At 44.5% G+C, this 16,889-nt stretch overlaps 1 protein-coding gene across 3 annotated transcripts in view; it reads right to left on the reverse strand.

Annotated features, from left to right (window-relative positions):
- Positions 1-737: 737 nt before the first annotated feature.
- The window catches only part of LOC146081265 (uncharacterized), a 425,606-nt gene continuing 409,454 nt past the window's right edge, over positions 738-16,889 (reverse strand). For all 3 annotated transcript variants that reach the window (XM_083189385.1, XM_083189386.1, XM_083189384.1), the window contains one exon: positions 738-965. In XM_083189385.1, coding sequence (XP_083045511.1) covers positions 792-965 — 174 coding nt within the window. In that variant the 3' untranslated portion in view covers positions 738-791. The remainder of the gene's footprint in view (positions 966-16,889) is intronic.

Below are 16,889 nucleotides of genomic sequence, written 5' to 3' on the forward strand. Positions count from 1 at the left end.
ATGTCTCTAAACTAATCCCATGAATAACGAATAGTCCCAAAACTAGTAGAATTTTTTTGAGCACCCATTTTTCTGAAATACTCGAGCCAAAGGCAATACACCCTGAAGTGAACACCTATACTTCTAAATTTCCCACTTTTATCACTGAAAGAAAAAAAAAAAAAAAAGAAAAAAAAAATATATATATTACTCTGTACTCTAATATGTAATAGGCATTTTGCTGGGTGGCATAATGTGAAATGGGCATTACGTTGTGTGGTATAATATGCAATGACCTTTACGGTGTGTGGCATTATATGTAATTGGCATTGCTGTGTGCGTAATCCTAGAGTAGTGTGTCCAAGGGGCTCTACCTGGCGCAGTATGTCACTTATATCACTCTCTGCCACTAGACGGACCAAATTACTCGTTTGTGTGCTTAAAGATGTCATAACAGAAAGTGAAAGCTATTTTTTGCAGGGACACTGATCTGTTTCAAACTTGCTCCTGGAAATGGAGAGAGGAAGCTGTGAAGACAGAGATTGGAGGTAGAAGAAGATAGGGACTGGGGTGGAGAGTTTGGGCTAAAAACGGCCACAGCTCAAAGTGAAACCTAAAACTGTCCCAGCTCAAAGTGAAAGTACATTGCAGAAGCTTGGGCAGCATTTAAACTAGTATCTTATATCAATAGTATCACAGACACAAATATAATATGTAAATAACAGTAAATATCCCACTCAGTGACTGAACGCTGGAGATTATATTTTATCAATCAACAAAAGATTTATTTATTTTAAAAACAAAAACAAATTTCAGGCCTCCATGGCCTCATCCTCGCTGCTTGGCACAAAGTCATCTTGGACACTCTCCAGTTGGGCATCTTCCGCGTCGGAGTCTCCCCCAGCTTCATCTCCCCCCACCTCGCCGAGAAGCTGGTCTATGTGCTCCAGCATCGGAGAGTCGTCACACTGCAGTTTGTGGTAGAGCTGTAGGGGAGAGACAAGGACAGACGGTTAGTGTACAGAACCACTGCCGCGGTGATAATTGCCCAAAGCTCTTAATGGATGGAAAACAGGGGCGACTGAAATCCATTTGCAAACTGAAACACAGGAAAAGCACTCTCCAACTATTCCATCTAATTTCCAGGGGGGGAGTGGGTGAGAAAAGTAAGCAAGACAATATTTGTCGAGCGGTAATTCAATTCTAACAACAAGATAAAAATACCTTGCCAGCTGCTCTAATCGTCTCAATGTACATTTATTTTAAAATACGTACAGTGCTTATTGGTATGCACTTTACAGCTGAAAAGTTGTACTTATAAGTAGTTATACAAGTAGCGAGCCTGTCATGTGGCTTCTGGTTCCCGGATTCTGTTCTCCTGGAGGAACATCAGAAACTACGAACGAGGTATACAGCACTTCAGCTGTCTCCGAATCTGCAGCAGAGCATGCTGGGATCTGCTGGAGTGCTACAGGTTGCCGCACCTAACTATACAGTATGGTGTATTTTTATTAATACTTTATTATATGGTCCACAATAGAAATGACCAGAACTGAGGTGGAATAGGCAAAGGTCAGGCAAAACCATTAGTACGTTGATTTTTTTGCGCTGCTATTCCGCACAACGCGCTTGATTCTGAGTCGCCTACAGCATTCGGAAGGCCGATGGGGCTTTGCTAGAAGCCTACGACTCGTATGTAGTCACTACGCCCCCCCGGTTGACTGGCCACTAGAGCAGCCGCCATCACTAGTAATGACCAGTGCTAAGTGCAGGGGATACTGTACTGCAGAACGGCAACAGTAGCTACACAGCCACAGGAGGTTTCTGTGACGCACGTACAACCGTTGTCACCGTAATGGTCATTCAGCTGTCGCAGATAAAGTTATAGATAACAATTACCAATATCAGCGCTCGTGAAGCCTAATTAATATTTACAATAGTGACAGATTTAAACACTAATACAATTGAGAGGGAAAAATATATAAAAATAATAGGGGCATTACTATAAATAAATACAAATTATGTGACTTTTTCTGAAATTTATCATATAAAATAAGTCCTTCACCACCAAAAAATGTGACAGAGTTCACTTTCACCCAGCACTTCAAAAAGCGAACGTACCGGTCTGAGAAACAGGAAGATTTGGGGTTTCTTAACTTGGAGGGAAACAGGATGGAGATCAAATAACAACCAATCAGCTCCTAGCGGTCACTTTTGAAATACCCCCGGCAACATGGCAGTTAAGAGCCGATTGGGTCGTAAAATATTTCCGCCCACTTTTTTCCATCCAAGGCATAGTTAATACCGGGACCCCTGTGTCACTGATCCACTTTCCAGTATTTCCTCCCCTCAAGAAGAAACTGGATGTCACAAACTCTCAGATTAAATTTATGTAAGGGAAAATAATCTCATAAAAAGTGGCAGATGTATGAAGCCTTGGAGAGAACCAATCAGCTCTTTTCATTTTTCAATCCTGAAACAAACATGGCAGATAAGAGCTGATCATCCTCTACTTCCTGACTTTCCATTATATCGCTACAAGGCTTAGGGGGTATTCAATCTTGGGTCACGGTTGTCGAGCTGGCCCGACAGCTGTGACCCTGTCCCGTTCTCGCTCTGCTCGATCGAGAATTTGAGGGCGGGATTCAATGTCCCGCCTGCAGCAGGACAAGAAGGGGGCGTGGCTGCGAGCAGCATCCGGGAGCTCGATAATTCCCGGCCATTCTCGGCAGAACGAACCCGACTGCTTGTGAAGTCGGGCTCATTCTGCCGAGATGCCCTGTTCAATGCTGACGGGGAAGACAGCATTGACTTGGCCTCCGCAGCCATCTCCTCCCATTGAGAGATGGCTGCGGGAGATTAAATAGACCCTGTCGACCTAATGCTTGTGTTGACCTAATGACCTGTTGACCTAATGGTGTCGACCAACTTGCTGTAGACCCAATGACCATATCCCCTACTTACTAGTGTCTTGTACCATCTAGCATTACGTACTGTAGTATAACTATACCTTACAGGGGCGCAGATTTCAGATTTTGGTGGGTGCTCTCCCCATCACAGACTACCCCCCCCCCCCCCACACAGACTGCCGCGCCCTTGTAAGGCGTGCAGCCGGGAGAGTTTGTGCGGCGAGCGAGTTCCAGCCTCTGTCTCTCACTGTCTCAATGACTTCCGTGATGCGGCGCAGGCTACTGTACATCGCTGCATCTCTGGCACCGGATCACCAGCGGCCGACCTCTCCCGGCTGCACACAGCAATCACCAGGCTCTATCTGGTGTTACAGCGGATATGATGTCAGCAGCAGGGTCCCTGCGGAAGATGAGAACTAGTAGCGGTATTAATACTGCTACTAGTTCCCATCCGCCGAAGGGACCCCCGCTGCTGACAGCATTTCCTCTGCTGGGACCATGCTGCCGTAGCCCGTGGGTTTCGGCGCCTATGATACCTTATACAGAGTATTATTAGATGCTCAGGATATGTAAATGACTCAGGACTGCACAATCACTGACCATAGAGGGTTTCATAACAAATAACTCTACATTTCTCAGGACAAATACGGAGCTTTCCTGCACAGTAATGGATGAATGGTTGAGTTGTCATCTGTAATCGGGCAGAGTCTTACCTCCAGTAACATAAATAAATCCCTTTCTCTTCTTTAAATATTCGTTAATTAACAGAAATGAATTTCCTGAGAACTGTACCTGGGCCATAGGTTAATGCTGCCTAGAAGAGCACGATGAAGTCAGAAATGAACCAACCGGTGCTCGCTGCCCATTAATCCTGCCAGTGCCGAGGTCACATTATCTTATTAAGCTGGATGAGTAATGCAACTCCCTGGATATCCCTGAACATTGTATTAAAGCTGCTTTACAGACGTGTTGCTCATTATTGCTTCCTGGCCAGCACAAACCAACCTCACAAACAGCAAACCTGAAAGAGTCCCCTTCATTACCGCAATCCTAAATCATGGAAACTAACAGCTTCATTGTGAGGAAAACGCTGGCGATGTCAAACATTATTAACAACAACGATCAGTGTGTCCGATGCTGCTTAGTACTGTGGTGGCATGATACAAATCAATAAGAATGTGCCAGCCCCTAGTGGAACAATATTCAGGGTACTTATGCCTCCAGTCCCCACTTTCAAACTGGGAAGAGAAGTTTACATTTTATACATGTTTTTAGCCCATGAAACACAATCCAAGGGAAGCTGCGGAAGGTGCAAGATAATTGGGGGATCCAAACAAATAATGTTAGAATCTATTATGCCTGTCATCAATATCGGTAAGAGTCTGTCTGTTTCGGCTAATCTCGGGAACTGCTGGACAGATTTTGATGCATTTGCACCATTTTCTAAAGCATTTGTTGAGGAAGGTTTTGGTTAATGAACTTTTACCTATGACAAAAGGAATCCGCACATTGATGATTTTAGTAAAGGTGCATACACACTGTACAATTTTTTTCACCAATTTCGTTGATAGACATTTCCCTTGAACCCGGCGTCCTGGACGAAAGATGTGGACGAAAAATATTGACGAAAGACGAAAGATCTAGCTACAGTTTATAGGCTCTTTTTGAAAGATATCCAAATTGAGCTGCATGCACAGTTGATGAACAAGCTTGATGAGCAACTGGCGGGTATGCGCATCATCATTCGTTGTTTGTCTGTCGTCAACATCTTTCGTCCAGGACACTAGGTTCAATGGAAAGGTCTTTCAAAAACATTGGTAAAAAAATTGCACAGTGTTTATGCGCCTTAAGAGTGACCATTTCAGTGAGTAAAGAATGGTAGTGCTCTACAGTGCACACAGTGGCCAAGAGTTGTACTACACCTATCATCTCCCCTTTCCATATATACCTCTGACCCCCTCTCCCCCCCCCCCCCCCCATGAATGCCCTGACCACTTCATACTAAATTATGCCGTGATCCCCCTCCCTATGAGTTTTGCCATCTCCTTTCTCCCCATGGGTGGGATGTAATGAGTCAGGATTGCTGTAAAAACTCTGTTTCTGGGTTTTTACTGCATTTCACAATGTACTGCAGCCTCGCCGCCACGACTCCAATACAGAGGGTAATTCTAGCTTTAACACAGAGCCCTCCCAGCATGACCTGTGGCCATCGGCATCATTCCGAACATCACAGAGGGCAGCTGTTATTGGGAGAGTATAAATGCGATGGATTGTACCGCAAGTGGTTGATCTTCCTCTCCTCATATGTGCTTAAGAGTGCGTCTGACCCCTGACCCCCCCCCTCCCTCTCTCCATGTGTGCCTCTGGCCTCTTCCTCCGAATGAGTTACTTTGAAACTGCCCCCCCCCCTTTTCCATATGCTTCTCTGACTCACATTTCTCATTTGTTCCTCTGTATTTTTCTCCCTATTTGTATCTTTGCCCTGTCCATCCTATTGTGCCCTTTCCCCCTCCCCAAGGCTGCTGCCTGCATGGAGATTTATCTATGAAAACATGGGAGCCAAGCAGTGACAATTTTAGTGACGCAAGTAAAAGAAAAAAACATCTATCCAAGCTCAGGGAAGAAGGCGCATACGTGACCGGCCGGTGTGACAGTATAGACGGGGCCACCCACAGTAAATACATCTGTTTTGGTGTCAATACATCCAGAGATGTAACTTGACATTCGCCCCATAGAAAAAGTCTGTAAGGGCCCCTTATTTAGCAACTGATGGTGATAAATGTATGTAAAACATATCACTTGTAAAGATGGGCCCCCTTCAGCACTGGGCCCCATAGCATCTGCACCCCTTGCACCTATGGTAGTTACGCCCTTGAACACATCTCTTTTTGAGGAGCGATAATTAAATACTGTATTATCATTATGCCCAGATGGAAATCGAATAAAGGTTTTAGATTAAAAGAAAAAAGATTTTGTTCATCTAGATTCTAGAAGAAAAAATGTCTTTACAGTCAGAACAGTCAAACTTTGGAACTCTCTTCCTGGAGAAGTGGTGTCGGCAGACACTATAAATACGTTTAGAATAAGGTTGGATAAACATTTACTGGTTAAAAATATCCACGGGTATGAATAAGTAACAATCTGTCTTTAAAATATCAGAACATACTATACAACAAGGGATTCGCTACTATAAACATAAGTTGAACTAGATGGACACAAGTCTTTATTCAGTCTCACCTACTATGTAACTATGTTTTAGTACAGTACAAGTTGCTGCAGAGCGAAGCTGAGGCAGGTCGTATTGGCCATGTTACTATAGTTCTGCTATAACATACATTATGCAGCCTCAAAACTTTACCACTTACTCATTATATACCATCCGGTGATGAAATCAAACACTTCTGGAAAGTCAGACAATGAACACATATAAAACAATGACACTAGCACTACAGAAAAACACAATCCATGGGGCCTGGAAGGCCCATTGAGCACTTGTTTGGGAAGGCAAAGCGAGCCATGCGGGGTAAACGCTACACTAATTGGGGTCCACCTACTCAAGTGTCGACACTGACACCCAAAACAAATGGTCACAAGTCGACCTTTTCATGTGTCAACCCTTTGATCTACACCTGTAACACAGAGAAGACAGATTCTCCCCTCCCGCATCTATACACGCGTGTGCTATGTATTCTCAGCATGTATACATTTATTCACACTATAATATGACTTCTTATTTCCATTAGATTCCCTTATTAGTCGGTGATGAGGACAGTCGCTTGCATGCTAATTCTACATCTTTGTGTGTTTACTAGCCCTCTGCAATCAGGTAAGGTCAGTGATGTGTCCAGTCTGATTGCTAATTGTTTTCTTGTCCATCGCTATCTTTCATATATTTCTAATAGCGGGACACTAATAGCAGGAGCGCACACTAATGATTTATAGCCAATTATGGGGCAGTGATTAGGACTATTTGTACCTTTTGGCCTGTGACACAGAGATCTTTCTCTTCTCCAACATAAGGTAATGATGTCACTTGTATTTATCACTGTCTGGCCTATTTACTATATTCAGCTTTCACTATAGAATCAGCCCCAGGTCTGCTTGGAGGGGTTTGGCCTTCTGACAGTGGAAACTTTGTTGAGGGGCTTACACAGTAAGAGGGGGGCACTAGGAGAGTACTAGCCTAAGATTAAGCGAGGGCTGTCTAAGCCGGAGCGTACTTAAGAGGCTAAAGGCCCCCATACACTAGGGCGACTTGTCCTTAGGACAAGTCGCCCCCGACTTCCCCCTGAGCTTCCCCGGCTGCTCCCCGGGGGAGCTTGATTAGATTGGCACTTGATGTGCCATTTTTTACATGTGATAAATCGTCTCGATTTATCACATGTAAAAAACCCGGGGAGCAGGGGGGGGGGGGGCTACAGAGGTGGGAGCAGGGGGGCTGGGGACGCTGCGGGGGACACGTCTGTGTCCCCCGCTACTGGGGACGCTGCGGGGGACAGCATCTGTGCGAGGCGGTAGAGGGAGCAGGGGGGGCTGGGGACGCTGCTGGTGACACGTCTGTGTCCCCCGCTGCTGGGTACACGTCCGTGTCCCCCGCTGCTAGGGACGCTGCGGGGGACAGCGTTGAGGCGGTAGAGGGAGCAGGGGGGGCTGGGGACGCTGCGGGGGACACAGGCGGCATAGAGCCGGGCAGGGGGAGCCGGCCGGGAGCTGTCAGTAATGAATAAAAAAAAAAGCCCATACAATGAATGGGCAGCCTGTGATTGGCTGCTGAGCGCTCTCTCAGCCAATTGCTGACTGGCTGAGAGAGCGCTCAGCCAATCACAGGCCGCCCATTCATTGTATGGGCTTTTTTTTTTTATTCATTACTGACAGCTCCCGGCCGGCTCTATGCCGCCTGTGTCCCCCGCAGCGTCCCCAGCCCCCCCTGCTCCCTCCACCGCCGCACCGCCCCACTAGGTCCCAAGTCGGGTGGTCGGACGTGCAGCAGGTCCGACCACCCGACGCAGATCCGATGCGCACGGGACCGCGCATCGGATCTGAGGGGACATCAAAACTAGCAGATTTTGGTCCGATTTCGGCCAGATCCGACTGATCTGGCTGAAATCTGACCAAAATCTGCTAGTGTATGGGGGCCTTTACATTTTTTGGGTTGGCAGGAAAGAGTTAATGACTGCTAGATAACTAAAGTGGTTTCAGTTTTGTGGTTAGCCTTTGGGTGAATTTGGGGTCGGGAGCTTAGGGAGAGGGGTATATAGGCAGGTCCTTACAGGAAATACTTCCTCTTACAGAAGTCCTTCAGCCCCACCCTCCCTTGCCTTTGGCATCTCAATTTATAGTCTATTCATTGGTACATTTACCATTATCAGAACTGGGGAGGTAGGGCGTCACGGTCCAGCGGTCACTTCTGGCATGAGAGGGCGCTGGGAGGCACTGCCCCCTGGAAAGACGGCGGGGTGTCCTGCCTTTGCGGGGGGTGCTGTGGGCACTTCGTCAGCGGAGTGTCCACACCGGCCAGAGAAGGGGTGGTGAGACTTCCCAGCGTTAGGTTGTGCCTTAGTCAGATGGGACGTCTCAGTCATCACCATGTTAATAAGTCAGTTGGGGCGTTTAAGGCGCCACCATTTTTTATGTGACTAGAGCTGGGCATCCATGGCGCCTTATTGCCAGCCTTTTACGAAGAAGGGTCATACCACATAATATCATATGACCTTTAAATCGAATTGCTTTGGTGTCCGTGTCTTTATTGTGTCAGCGTGAGTTATTTTTAGTTAAGCTAGCTTCAAGTGTGTGTTAAGGTTCAAGCCAAATAAATGTATAGAAGCCTTATTGCTAGCCTAATATGGGCAGATTTATTAACCACTTGCTTGGTATGGTCTTACAGCATACACCACTTTCATAAGGACCTCATGGTTCCCGCCCCTTTGTGCCTGCCATGCTGTCAATCACTGCTGATCGGTCAGCCCACCAGATTCACCACCTTACAGCTGCAGACATTGCAGCCACCGGAGAAATGCAAAAAAGCAGCCTCTTACCTTTCCTCTAGAGCCACAGGGGGTCACAGAGAGGAGCAGGCACCGGAAAAAAAGTTGCAATGGTTGCGATGTTCCAACCATCAATGTTTTTAATGTTGTTTCAAATTAACAAATATTTTTATTTTTTTATTGTTTTTTTAAAATATATTTTATATTGGATGTATTTAAAACAGATGTTCTTAACCTAATTCAACCATTAAACAAAAATGACAATTTCTGGGCAGTTTTTGGAAAAAATATTAGCCGGTATAGAGATTAAACAGGTACTGTTAACCATACGTCTGAATGTAATTAGCCCCAGCTACCTACTATATTAATTATAGTAAGTGTTATAGTTGCATGACAATATATATGATCTTTCTGTTATGAGTGATAGTTTATAATACCACACAACTATCCCAGCTCCACCAGGACAGTTTCGTTATTTGCACCATGAGCCACCTGCGACTGTGTGTGATGGGTGGGTTGATGCTCTGCTGCTCTGCAAAGCAGCAAGCAATCCCTTATGCTGGGTACACACCAGGACGACTAGGGCCCGATCCCCTCAATCTAGATCCAATTCCGACCAATTGGATGTAGATTGTGTGGTGATTGGGCCCTTTTCTGTCCTGGTGTGGACCGATACCGATCCGATGCGCGGTCCCGCGGGTCGGTCGGTATTGAGATCCTACCTGCTGCAGGTAGGATCTCAATGACGACCATACAGCTGGGTGCGGGTCGCCATCGGATCGGACCCGCTCATGGTGCGCATCGTGAGCGGGTCGTGCCCCCCCGCGTCACCGTGAGCGGGTCGGACGAGACACTGACAACACGCTCACGATGTGCATCGTGAGCGGGTCTTCCTGGTGTGTACCCTACATTACCTAATAGTGTATGGAGGAGAACCAGGGGCTGCCCAGCCTCTTGGGGAATGCTAAGCATGGCCTACAAAGGCGAGGTCACGCCACTTTTCTGGGTCAGGCGCGCAATAGTCAGGATCTGAATGAAAACGGTATGCTTGATTACAATTTGTCTTTATATGCTGTTCGTGAATGATGATTTTCTTTTGCTGTACAATTTTCATTCTTCTGCATACCTGTACAACAATTATACGGTGCTAATTCCCTCTGCTGCCCCCGTCCATCTATGCATATTGTGGCTGGGGGATGCAGGAGACTGTCTCAGGTATTCTTGCTAATTACACAATCTCTAAATTGTGTAATTAACGTTATTAAGTAAGAACTACAGAGGTAAGCTCCTGGTCCCAGCAGCATATCTGGATAAATAACCGCTGCAGTGTAATCAATTTATACTGGGCACAAAAAGGACACCAGTGTCTGCAGGGAGTCCCAAATGGTCCACAACAAAATGGCTGCTCACAAACTGTACTCTTAATTAACCTAATAAAGATCACCAGGGACTCTCTCCTGCAGTAACAGAGCTGCTCCAGATAAGAGCTATTAAAGGACAAGCACAATGTTGTATCTTATCTACATTACCAGATAACAGGTTTATTTTGTTTACAAGTTGATTTACTTATCTTTCGATGATGCCATTATTTCTTGAGAGCAAATATAGTTTGTCATTGATTTTACTTGCTGTACGTCTGTTTTAAGGCAACAGTATTTGCAAACAGCTTGGAAATGTGTTTTACACAGGGATATTTCTGCACAGTTCCCGATTTCCCTCACAGGAATTAACCCACTAAAATATTAAGGATATTTAAGTCATTGATCATCATATACAACCATAAAAAAGCACAAAACATTTCCAGTTTAATCAGTGGCGTAGATAGAAATTTTTGTCCCCCCTGCCAGAGCCGCCCTCCCCCCACCCCCCACCCCCCCCCCCAGAAGGGGCAAAACGATGGACTATGGGCACCGCTGGCTGAGCTGACAGGCAGCAGTGAGCGCTGAGCTGGTACCGTTCTGTGCATATCTAATGAGCGGGGATCCAGCGCAGTGCATATTTCATGAGCGGGTCTATGCCCCCTGTATATGTAATGAGTGCGCTCCCCCAAGCCACCGCAGGGTCTGCTACATATGTAGCTATGCCACTCAGTTTAATCAGGGTTGCCGACTTTATTATTCTCCTCTCCGGGAGAAGCCGGAGAGGAGAGTTTCAGCAGCCGCTCAGGGGGGCGGGGCTTAAGAGTGACATCACTAAGCCCTGCCCCCATGATGTTAAACCAGCGAACTCCGTGGAGGGGGCGGGGCTAAAATGACGCAATTGTGCCCCCTGAGGATTGCAGCATTTTAATGCTGCGATCCGGGGGACAGCGGGGGTCCCCCCTGAATCCGGGAGGGTCGGAAGGGGGACCCGATTTTTGGGAGACTCCCGATAATTCCGGGAGGGTCGGCAACCCTGAGTTTAATGGTGAATTTATTGCAAGTAAAAGAGAATGAGTCATGCAACATTGCGGCTGTGTCCATGAACGTGGGCTGTGGCCTCGTCAGCCATCAAAATGTTTAATAAATTGTGATTTTAAAGAGTTATAATCAAATACAGCACAAACATATCTGGACTGGTTTCAATAGAGACCACTCTAAAGCATACTTATGTACATCTCCTCTCTGGACGAGGCATGGAAAAGAGAAACAGCCTACTGCTCTAGGCACTGGGGCAGTCTAACATCATTAGGCCCCGCCTTAACTGTGGCAATATGCCATGATTCATTGGTCCATGGGGAGGGGGCTGAGATAAAAGGGTGATCCATATAATCACCAATATATAGCAGAGATAGCGTTCCAGTGAAAACACAGCACTGCAGATGCTACTCATGAATGCCATCTTTGACATCCATGCAATGTTTATTATTTTAGTGGATTGTAAAGTACAATAATTTTTGGCCGGTGGGGGTCAGGTAACCCAGGAGGGGAGTCCAAGAAATCTCTCTCTTTCTCTGGTTCCCCGGTGTCCAGCCGGGGAGCATTTCAGCCAATAAATCTAGTAAACATATCAAAGATATGATAAGACACTGCGAAAACGCTAATCCATCCACTCATTATCTCTCGCATTGATTATTGTCTCCTCATTGGTCTTCCCAAGAACAGACTCTCACCACTGCAATCTATTTTGAATGCTGCTGCGAGGCTGATCTTCCTAGCAAGACGCTCATCGTCTGCTGATCCTCTCTGCCAGTCCCTGCATTGGTTGCCTGTATTCTACCGTAGTCAGTACAAAATACTGCTACTCGCATATAAAGCTATTAACCAAACCACACCAACCTACATCTCTTCACTTATCACAAAATATCTCACAACTCGCTCTCTCCGCTCTGCACAAGATCTGCGTCTCTCTTCTTCATGGATCACTAGCTTCCATTCACTATTACAGGACTTTCATCGGGCTGCTCCCATCCTATGGAATGCCCTTCCACGCACAGTAAGACTCTCCACTAGCCTCCAAAGTTTCAAGCGTTCCCTGAAAACTCAGGCAAGCCTATCATATTTATATACCACACGCATAACCCTCTGAGGCACTTATGTATTATATAGCTTCCCTTCTGGACCTGTAACTTGGTGGGACTGTTATGCTATTACTGGTGCCTGTCCTTGTATTTCCCTCCTATTTCCCTATAGATTGTAAGCTTGCAGCAGGGCCCTCCTACCTCCAAGTCTGTCTGTTTTACCCAGTTTTTTCCAGTGTTGTCATGAGTTGTAAAGTGCAACGCAATCTGCGGCGCTATATAAGAAACTGCAAATAAAATAAATAAATAGTAGAGAGTTGTTTGAAATCTATAAACCAGTGAAACATAAAATTAAAGTGACTCCCAAAAACTGAGGAGACTTGACAATACTTAAAACGTACAATAAAAATATACATTTAATAATATACTTATATTCAATTTACAGTAGTAAAGTTTCATACAAGTTCCCATTGAAGAAGTAAACCACATTTCTTACCCCGGGCTTGTACTGTCTGTATGTATGTACTGTAAGTACAGAAGTTCCATTCGATATATATGTGATTATGATGTTTTGCATATTCCAAACCCGCAATGCAATGCCTTGAATATAAAATATCTGTGAGTTCCGGGACAAGAACTGCATTTGTCAGGAGAATATGCAAACAAGCGCTCAGCTGACACAGATCAAATCTTACGACACTAAATAATCTTTTGATTTGCATGAAATCAATGGCTTGCCTGGAATAAGTCATGGTCCGTCCTGACAAGTTCCTTACCGCAGCCTCTAAACATCCCGTATGCTACTCAACGGTACAGCAAGAAAAATATGCGTCTTCAGAAATAAAATATTCTGCATATTTTTACCTTCATGCATAAATGAGGCATTTGTCCACTCGTACAGAAAATATTTATGTAAAGCAGTTGCAACGCCTGCATAAACACATCTCTCTTGCAGTATATAATGATTAAAAAACCCGTAACCAAGGCATTTATCTTGATTAAAAACTATGTTCCTACACCGCAGCTAGTTTCAGGCGTAAAAAAAAAAAAGATTTCCTTCCTGTGATGAGTTTCATTTAGATTTTTTTGAAACTTAAATCTGCTAAAGTGAAATGTGTCACTGTGAGCAACTGCTGGTCTTGCTATCTATTATTGTTAATTATGATATCAATATGGTCATGTCCCATGCTTTGTGCAGATGTTGCAACCTGTGCTACAGTGCAAAAAATATAGCCCTGCAAGTAGCACAGTGTCTGTGCCCATATACTATGGCTTAGCTGGAGCCTAAAGACAACATGGTAGACTGTTTATTTACGGAAGGTAGTGCACAATGTAGTGGGGAAGTTGCTGGGACACCAAGAGTAAGAAAATGGACAGCGGAATCCAGATGGTGAGAATTCCGAAGATAAGTACAGGGGTTGGGGTTAATAACTAGGGTGATGGTTAGGCTGTGGGGGAAGTTAGGATGGGTTAGGATAATGGGTATGGATAGGGTAAAAATACTTACAGAGATCCTTTGGGATAATTATAGTCAGAATCCAGTTGTTGTCACTCTGACCAATGGGATCCCAACCCCCAGGATTTTGAACCCAATAGGGTGTGTGACTGCAATGCCACAGACGATGGGTTTGAATCGTGGGCATCTATTACATTGCAAGATGCTAAAAGGACAGTGTGACAAATTAAGTGAGAGCTCATTGTTAAATTAATGAATGTTGTATGAGTATTAGCCTCAAAGAGGAGGGAAGCTACTAGGGACAATAATTCAAACGGATAACCAGCAAGTGTTGCAAACAGAAACCCCTACATTGCAGCATTATGTGCGGTGGCACACTGCACACCACCCTAGTTACTATCTACTATATAATTACGTGTATCTCCAGTATGGACCAGCAGCTATACTATCAGGAGACAGTGTATCTTGTGAAAAACTCGTGTTGCCCTTTTGACTGTGGACCAAGAAACGGTCACGCTAATGATTGCATCCTGTGCCCAAACCCCAAGATCCCGAAGTACACCACCGGCCGATGGTTTTTTGCTCCTCAGCCATTTAAGTTCACCCAGAAAAAATATTTGTTCACAATTGAAGCTGATGAACAATTACATTACATCATCTGTTCCCTCTGACTAAACCCACAGCTCAGTTTTGCCTTCTAGTGAATGGCACGGTCAGTATCTGCATATGTCTACTGTTACAGAGGCGAGACCGTCACTGGGTCCTCTGCTAATTTGCAGCTGCATTCCCTCTGCAGGACAGCATGCCTAATTATACATGATGGCTTCGTACAGTATTGAAGCATTTTCATGAGAAATAAGCCCAGATCAATGAGCAAGGAGAAAATGCAGTATCCAATTAAGCAAAGCTCAACATGTCCAAATTAGTTAAAAAGAAAAGGAGTCTTTGTATTTTATTTTTTCCCCAGAAATTTAGTTAAGGAAAATATTTTTTTTTTCCGCACTGCACACGATAGGGGGGTATTGAAGTGCTGCAGGATTTTTCGAGTTTAAAATTTTGAGCCCTTATTAAGGGTAAATTGGATTTGCCCTATTTAATGCCCGTGATCATTTTTAGACTGGTCTAAAAATCCGTCACAGGCAAAAACCACATGAATCTGTGATTTTGCCACAAATCATGTGTTTTGGGTCACTTTTGGTCGAATTTGCGGGCACCCGGCAAGGAATCCTATGGAACAAATTCAGTGAGTGCCATTTCCAAAGCTTTCTACCTATTTATCTGCACACATACATATGCACGCACACACGAATACACACAGTATATACTGTACATACACACACAAAATACTGTGCGAAGGTTTTAGGCAGGTGTGGAAAAAAAATGCTGCAAAGTAAGAATGCTTTCAAAAATAGAAGTGTTACTGGTTTATTTTTATCAATTAATAAAATGCAAAGTGAAAGAACAAAAGAGAATCCAAATCAAATCAATATTTGGTGTGACCACCCTTTGGCCTTCAGAACAGCAAAAATTCTTCTCTTCAAGTTAGGGAGTTTGTAGGATTATAGTCAGGTGTATAATTAACCAATCATACCAAATGTTTAGTACAGTATTTTCATATGTAAGTTGAAACCCGGTAATTAACTGAAACAGGAACAGCTGTGTAGGAGGCTTAAAACTGGACGGGGAACAGCCAATCTCTGCTACAAAGGTGAGGTTGTTGAAGACTGTTTCATGTTACATACACCATGGCAAGACTGAGTACAGCAACAAGACATAAGGTAGTTATACTACATCAGCAAGCCAAAGGTTTCCAAGCAGACTTGAGTTTAAAGAGCAGATGAAATAAACATCATGCTTATTAATTTCTAAATCAGAAGATGTCCAGCAGTGGGCCATCAGCTCAGAACTGGCAGAAACCAGTGGGACCAAGGTACAGCCATCTTCTGTTCTGAGAATTCTGGCCAGAAGTGGTCTTCATGGAAGAATTGCAGCCGTAAATCCATTCCTTTGACATGGAAACAAGGCCAAGTCAATCAACTATGTACGAAGACTTAGAAAATGGGGTGCAGTAAAATGGCAGCAGGTCCTCTGGACTGATAAATCAAACGTTTAAATATTTGGCTGTAACAGAAGGCGGTTTGTTGGCCGAAGGGCTGGGGAGTACAATAATGAGTGTCCCCAGGCAACAGTGAAGCATGTTGGAGGTTCCCTGCAAGTTTGGGGCTTCATTTCAGCAAAAGGAGTTGGACATTTGGTCAGGAGTAATGGTGTCTTCAATGCTGATAAAATACAGGCAGGTAGTAATCCATCATGCAGTACCATCAGGGAGGCATCTGATTGGCTTCAAATGCATTCTGCAGCAGGACAACAACCTCAAACATACAGCCAATATCATTAAAGAACAAGGAGTTCTGCAAGTGATGACATCGCCGCCACAGATCCCTGTGGCCCTCCAGATGTTGTGGAACTACATTTCTCAGCATGCCCTGACAGTTTTGGCATGCTCTTATAGGAAAAAATGTGGCAATGCATGTTGGAACATGTAGTTTCACAACATCTGGAGGGCCACAGTATGCCTTATACCAACATCATTGAGTCTGTCCGGGATTACATGAAGATACATGAGGATTTGAGCAAGCTACATCCACAGATCTGTAGTTGGTTCTCCAAGATGTTTGGAACAACATCTTTGCCAAGTTCCTTTATAAACCATGTGCAAGTGTACCTAGAAGATCCAATGCTGTTTCGAAGGCAGAGGGTGGTCATAGCAAATATTGACTCGATTTAGATTTCTCTTCTGTTCATTCACTTTGAATTTTTTTAACTGATGAAAATAAAAATAATTATACTGTTTTTGAAATTGTGCCTAAAATGTTTGCACAATAAGGTATTTATATAGAAGACTGCACTCACATCAAATACTTGCTGGAGCCCTTCCTCAGTGCAACCACATAAATCCAAAGTTCCCTTATATAATATGTAGAAAAAGAGGGCACTCACCATAGAAATAACACCCCCTTTGAACCTAAAATATTGGTGAGTGCCCTCTTTTTCGGCATATTTATAAATCTGATTGACAAAAACAACACAATGCCAAGAGGTTTTTGTCCGGTCACAAATGA

This window comes from Crinia signifera, chromosome 5 (genome assembly GCF_055691185.1).
Source record: "Crinia signifera chromosome 5, ASM5569118v1, whole genome shotgun sequence".
In the NCBI taxonomy this organism is placed as follows: Eukaryota; Metazoa; Chordata; class Amphibia; order Anura; family Myobatrachidae; genus Crinia; species Crinia signifera.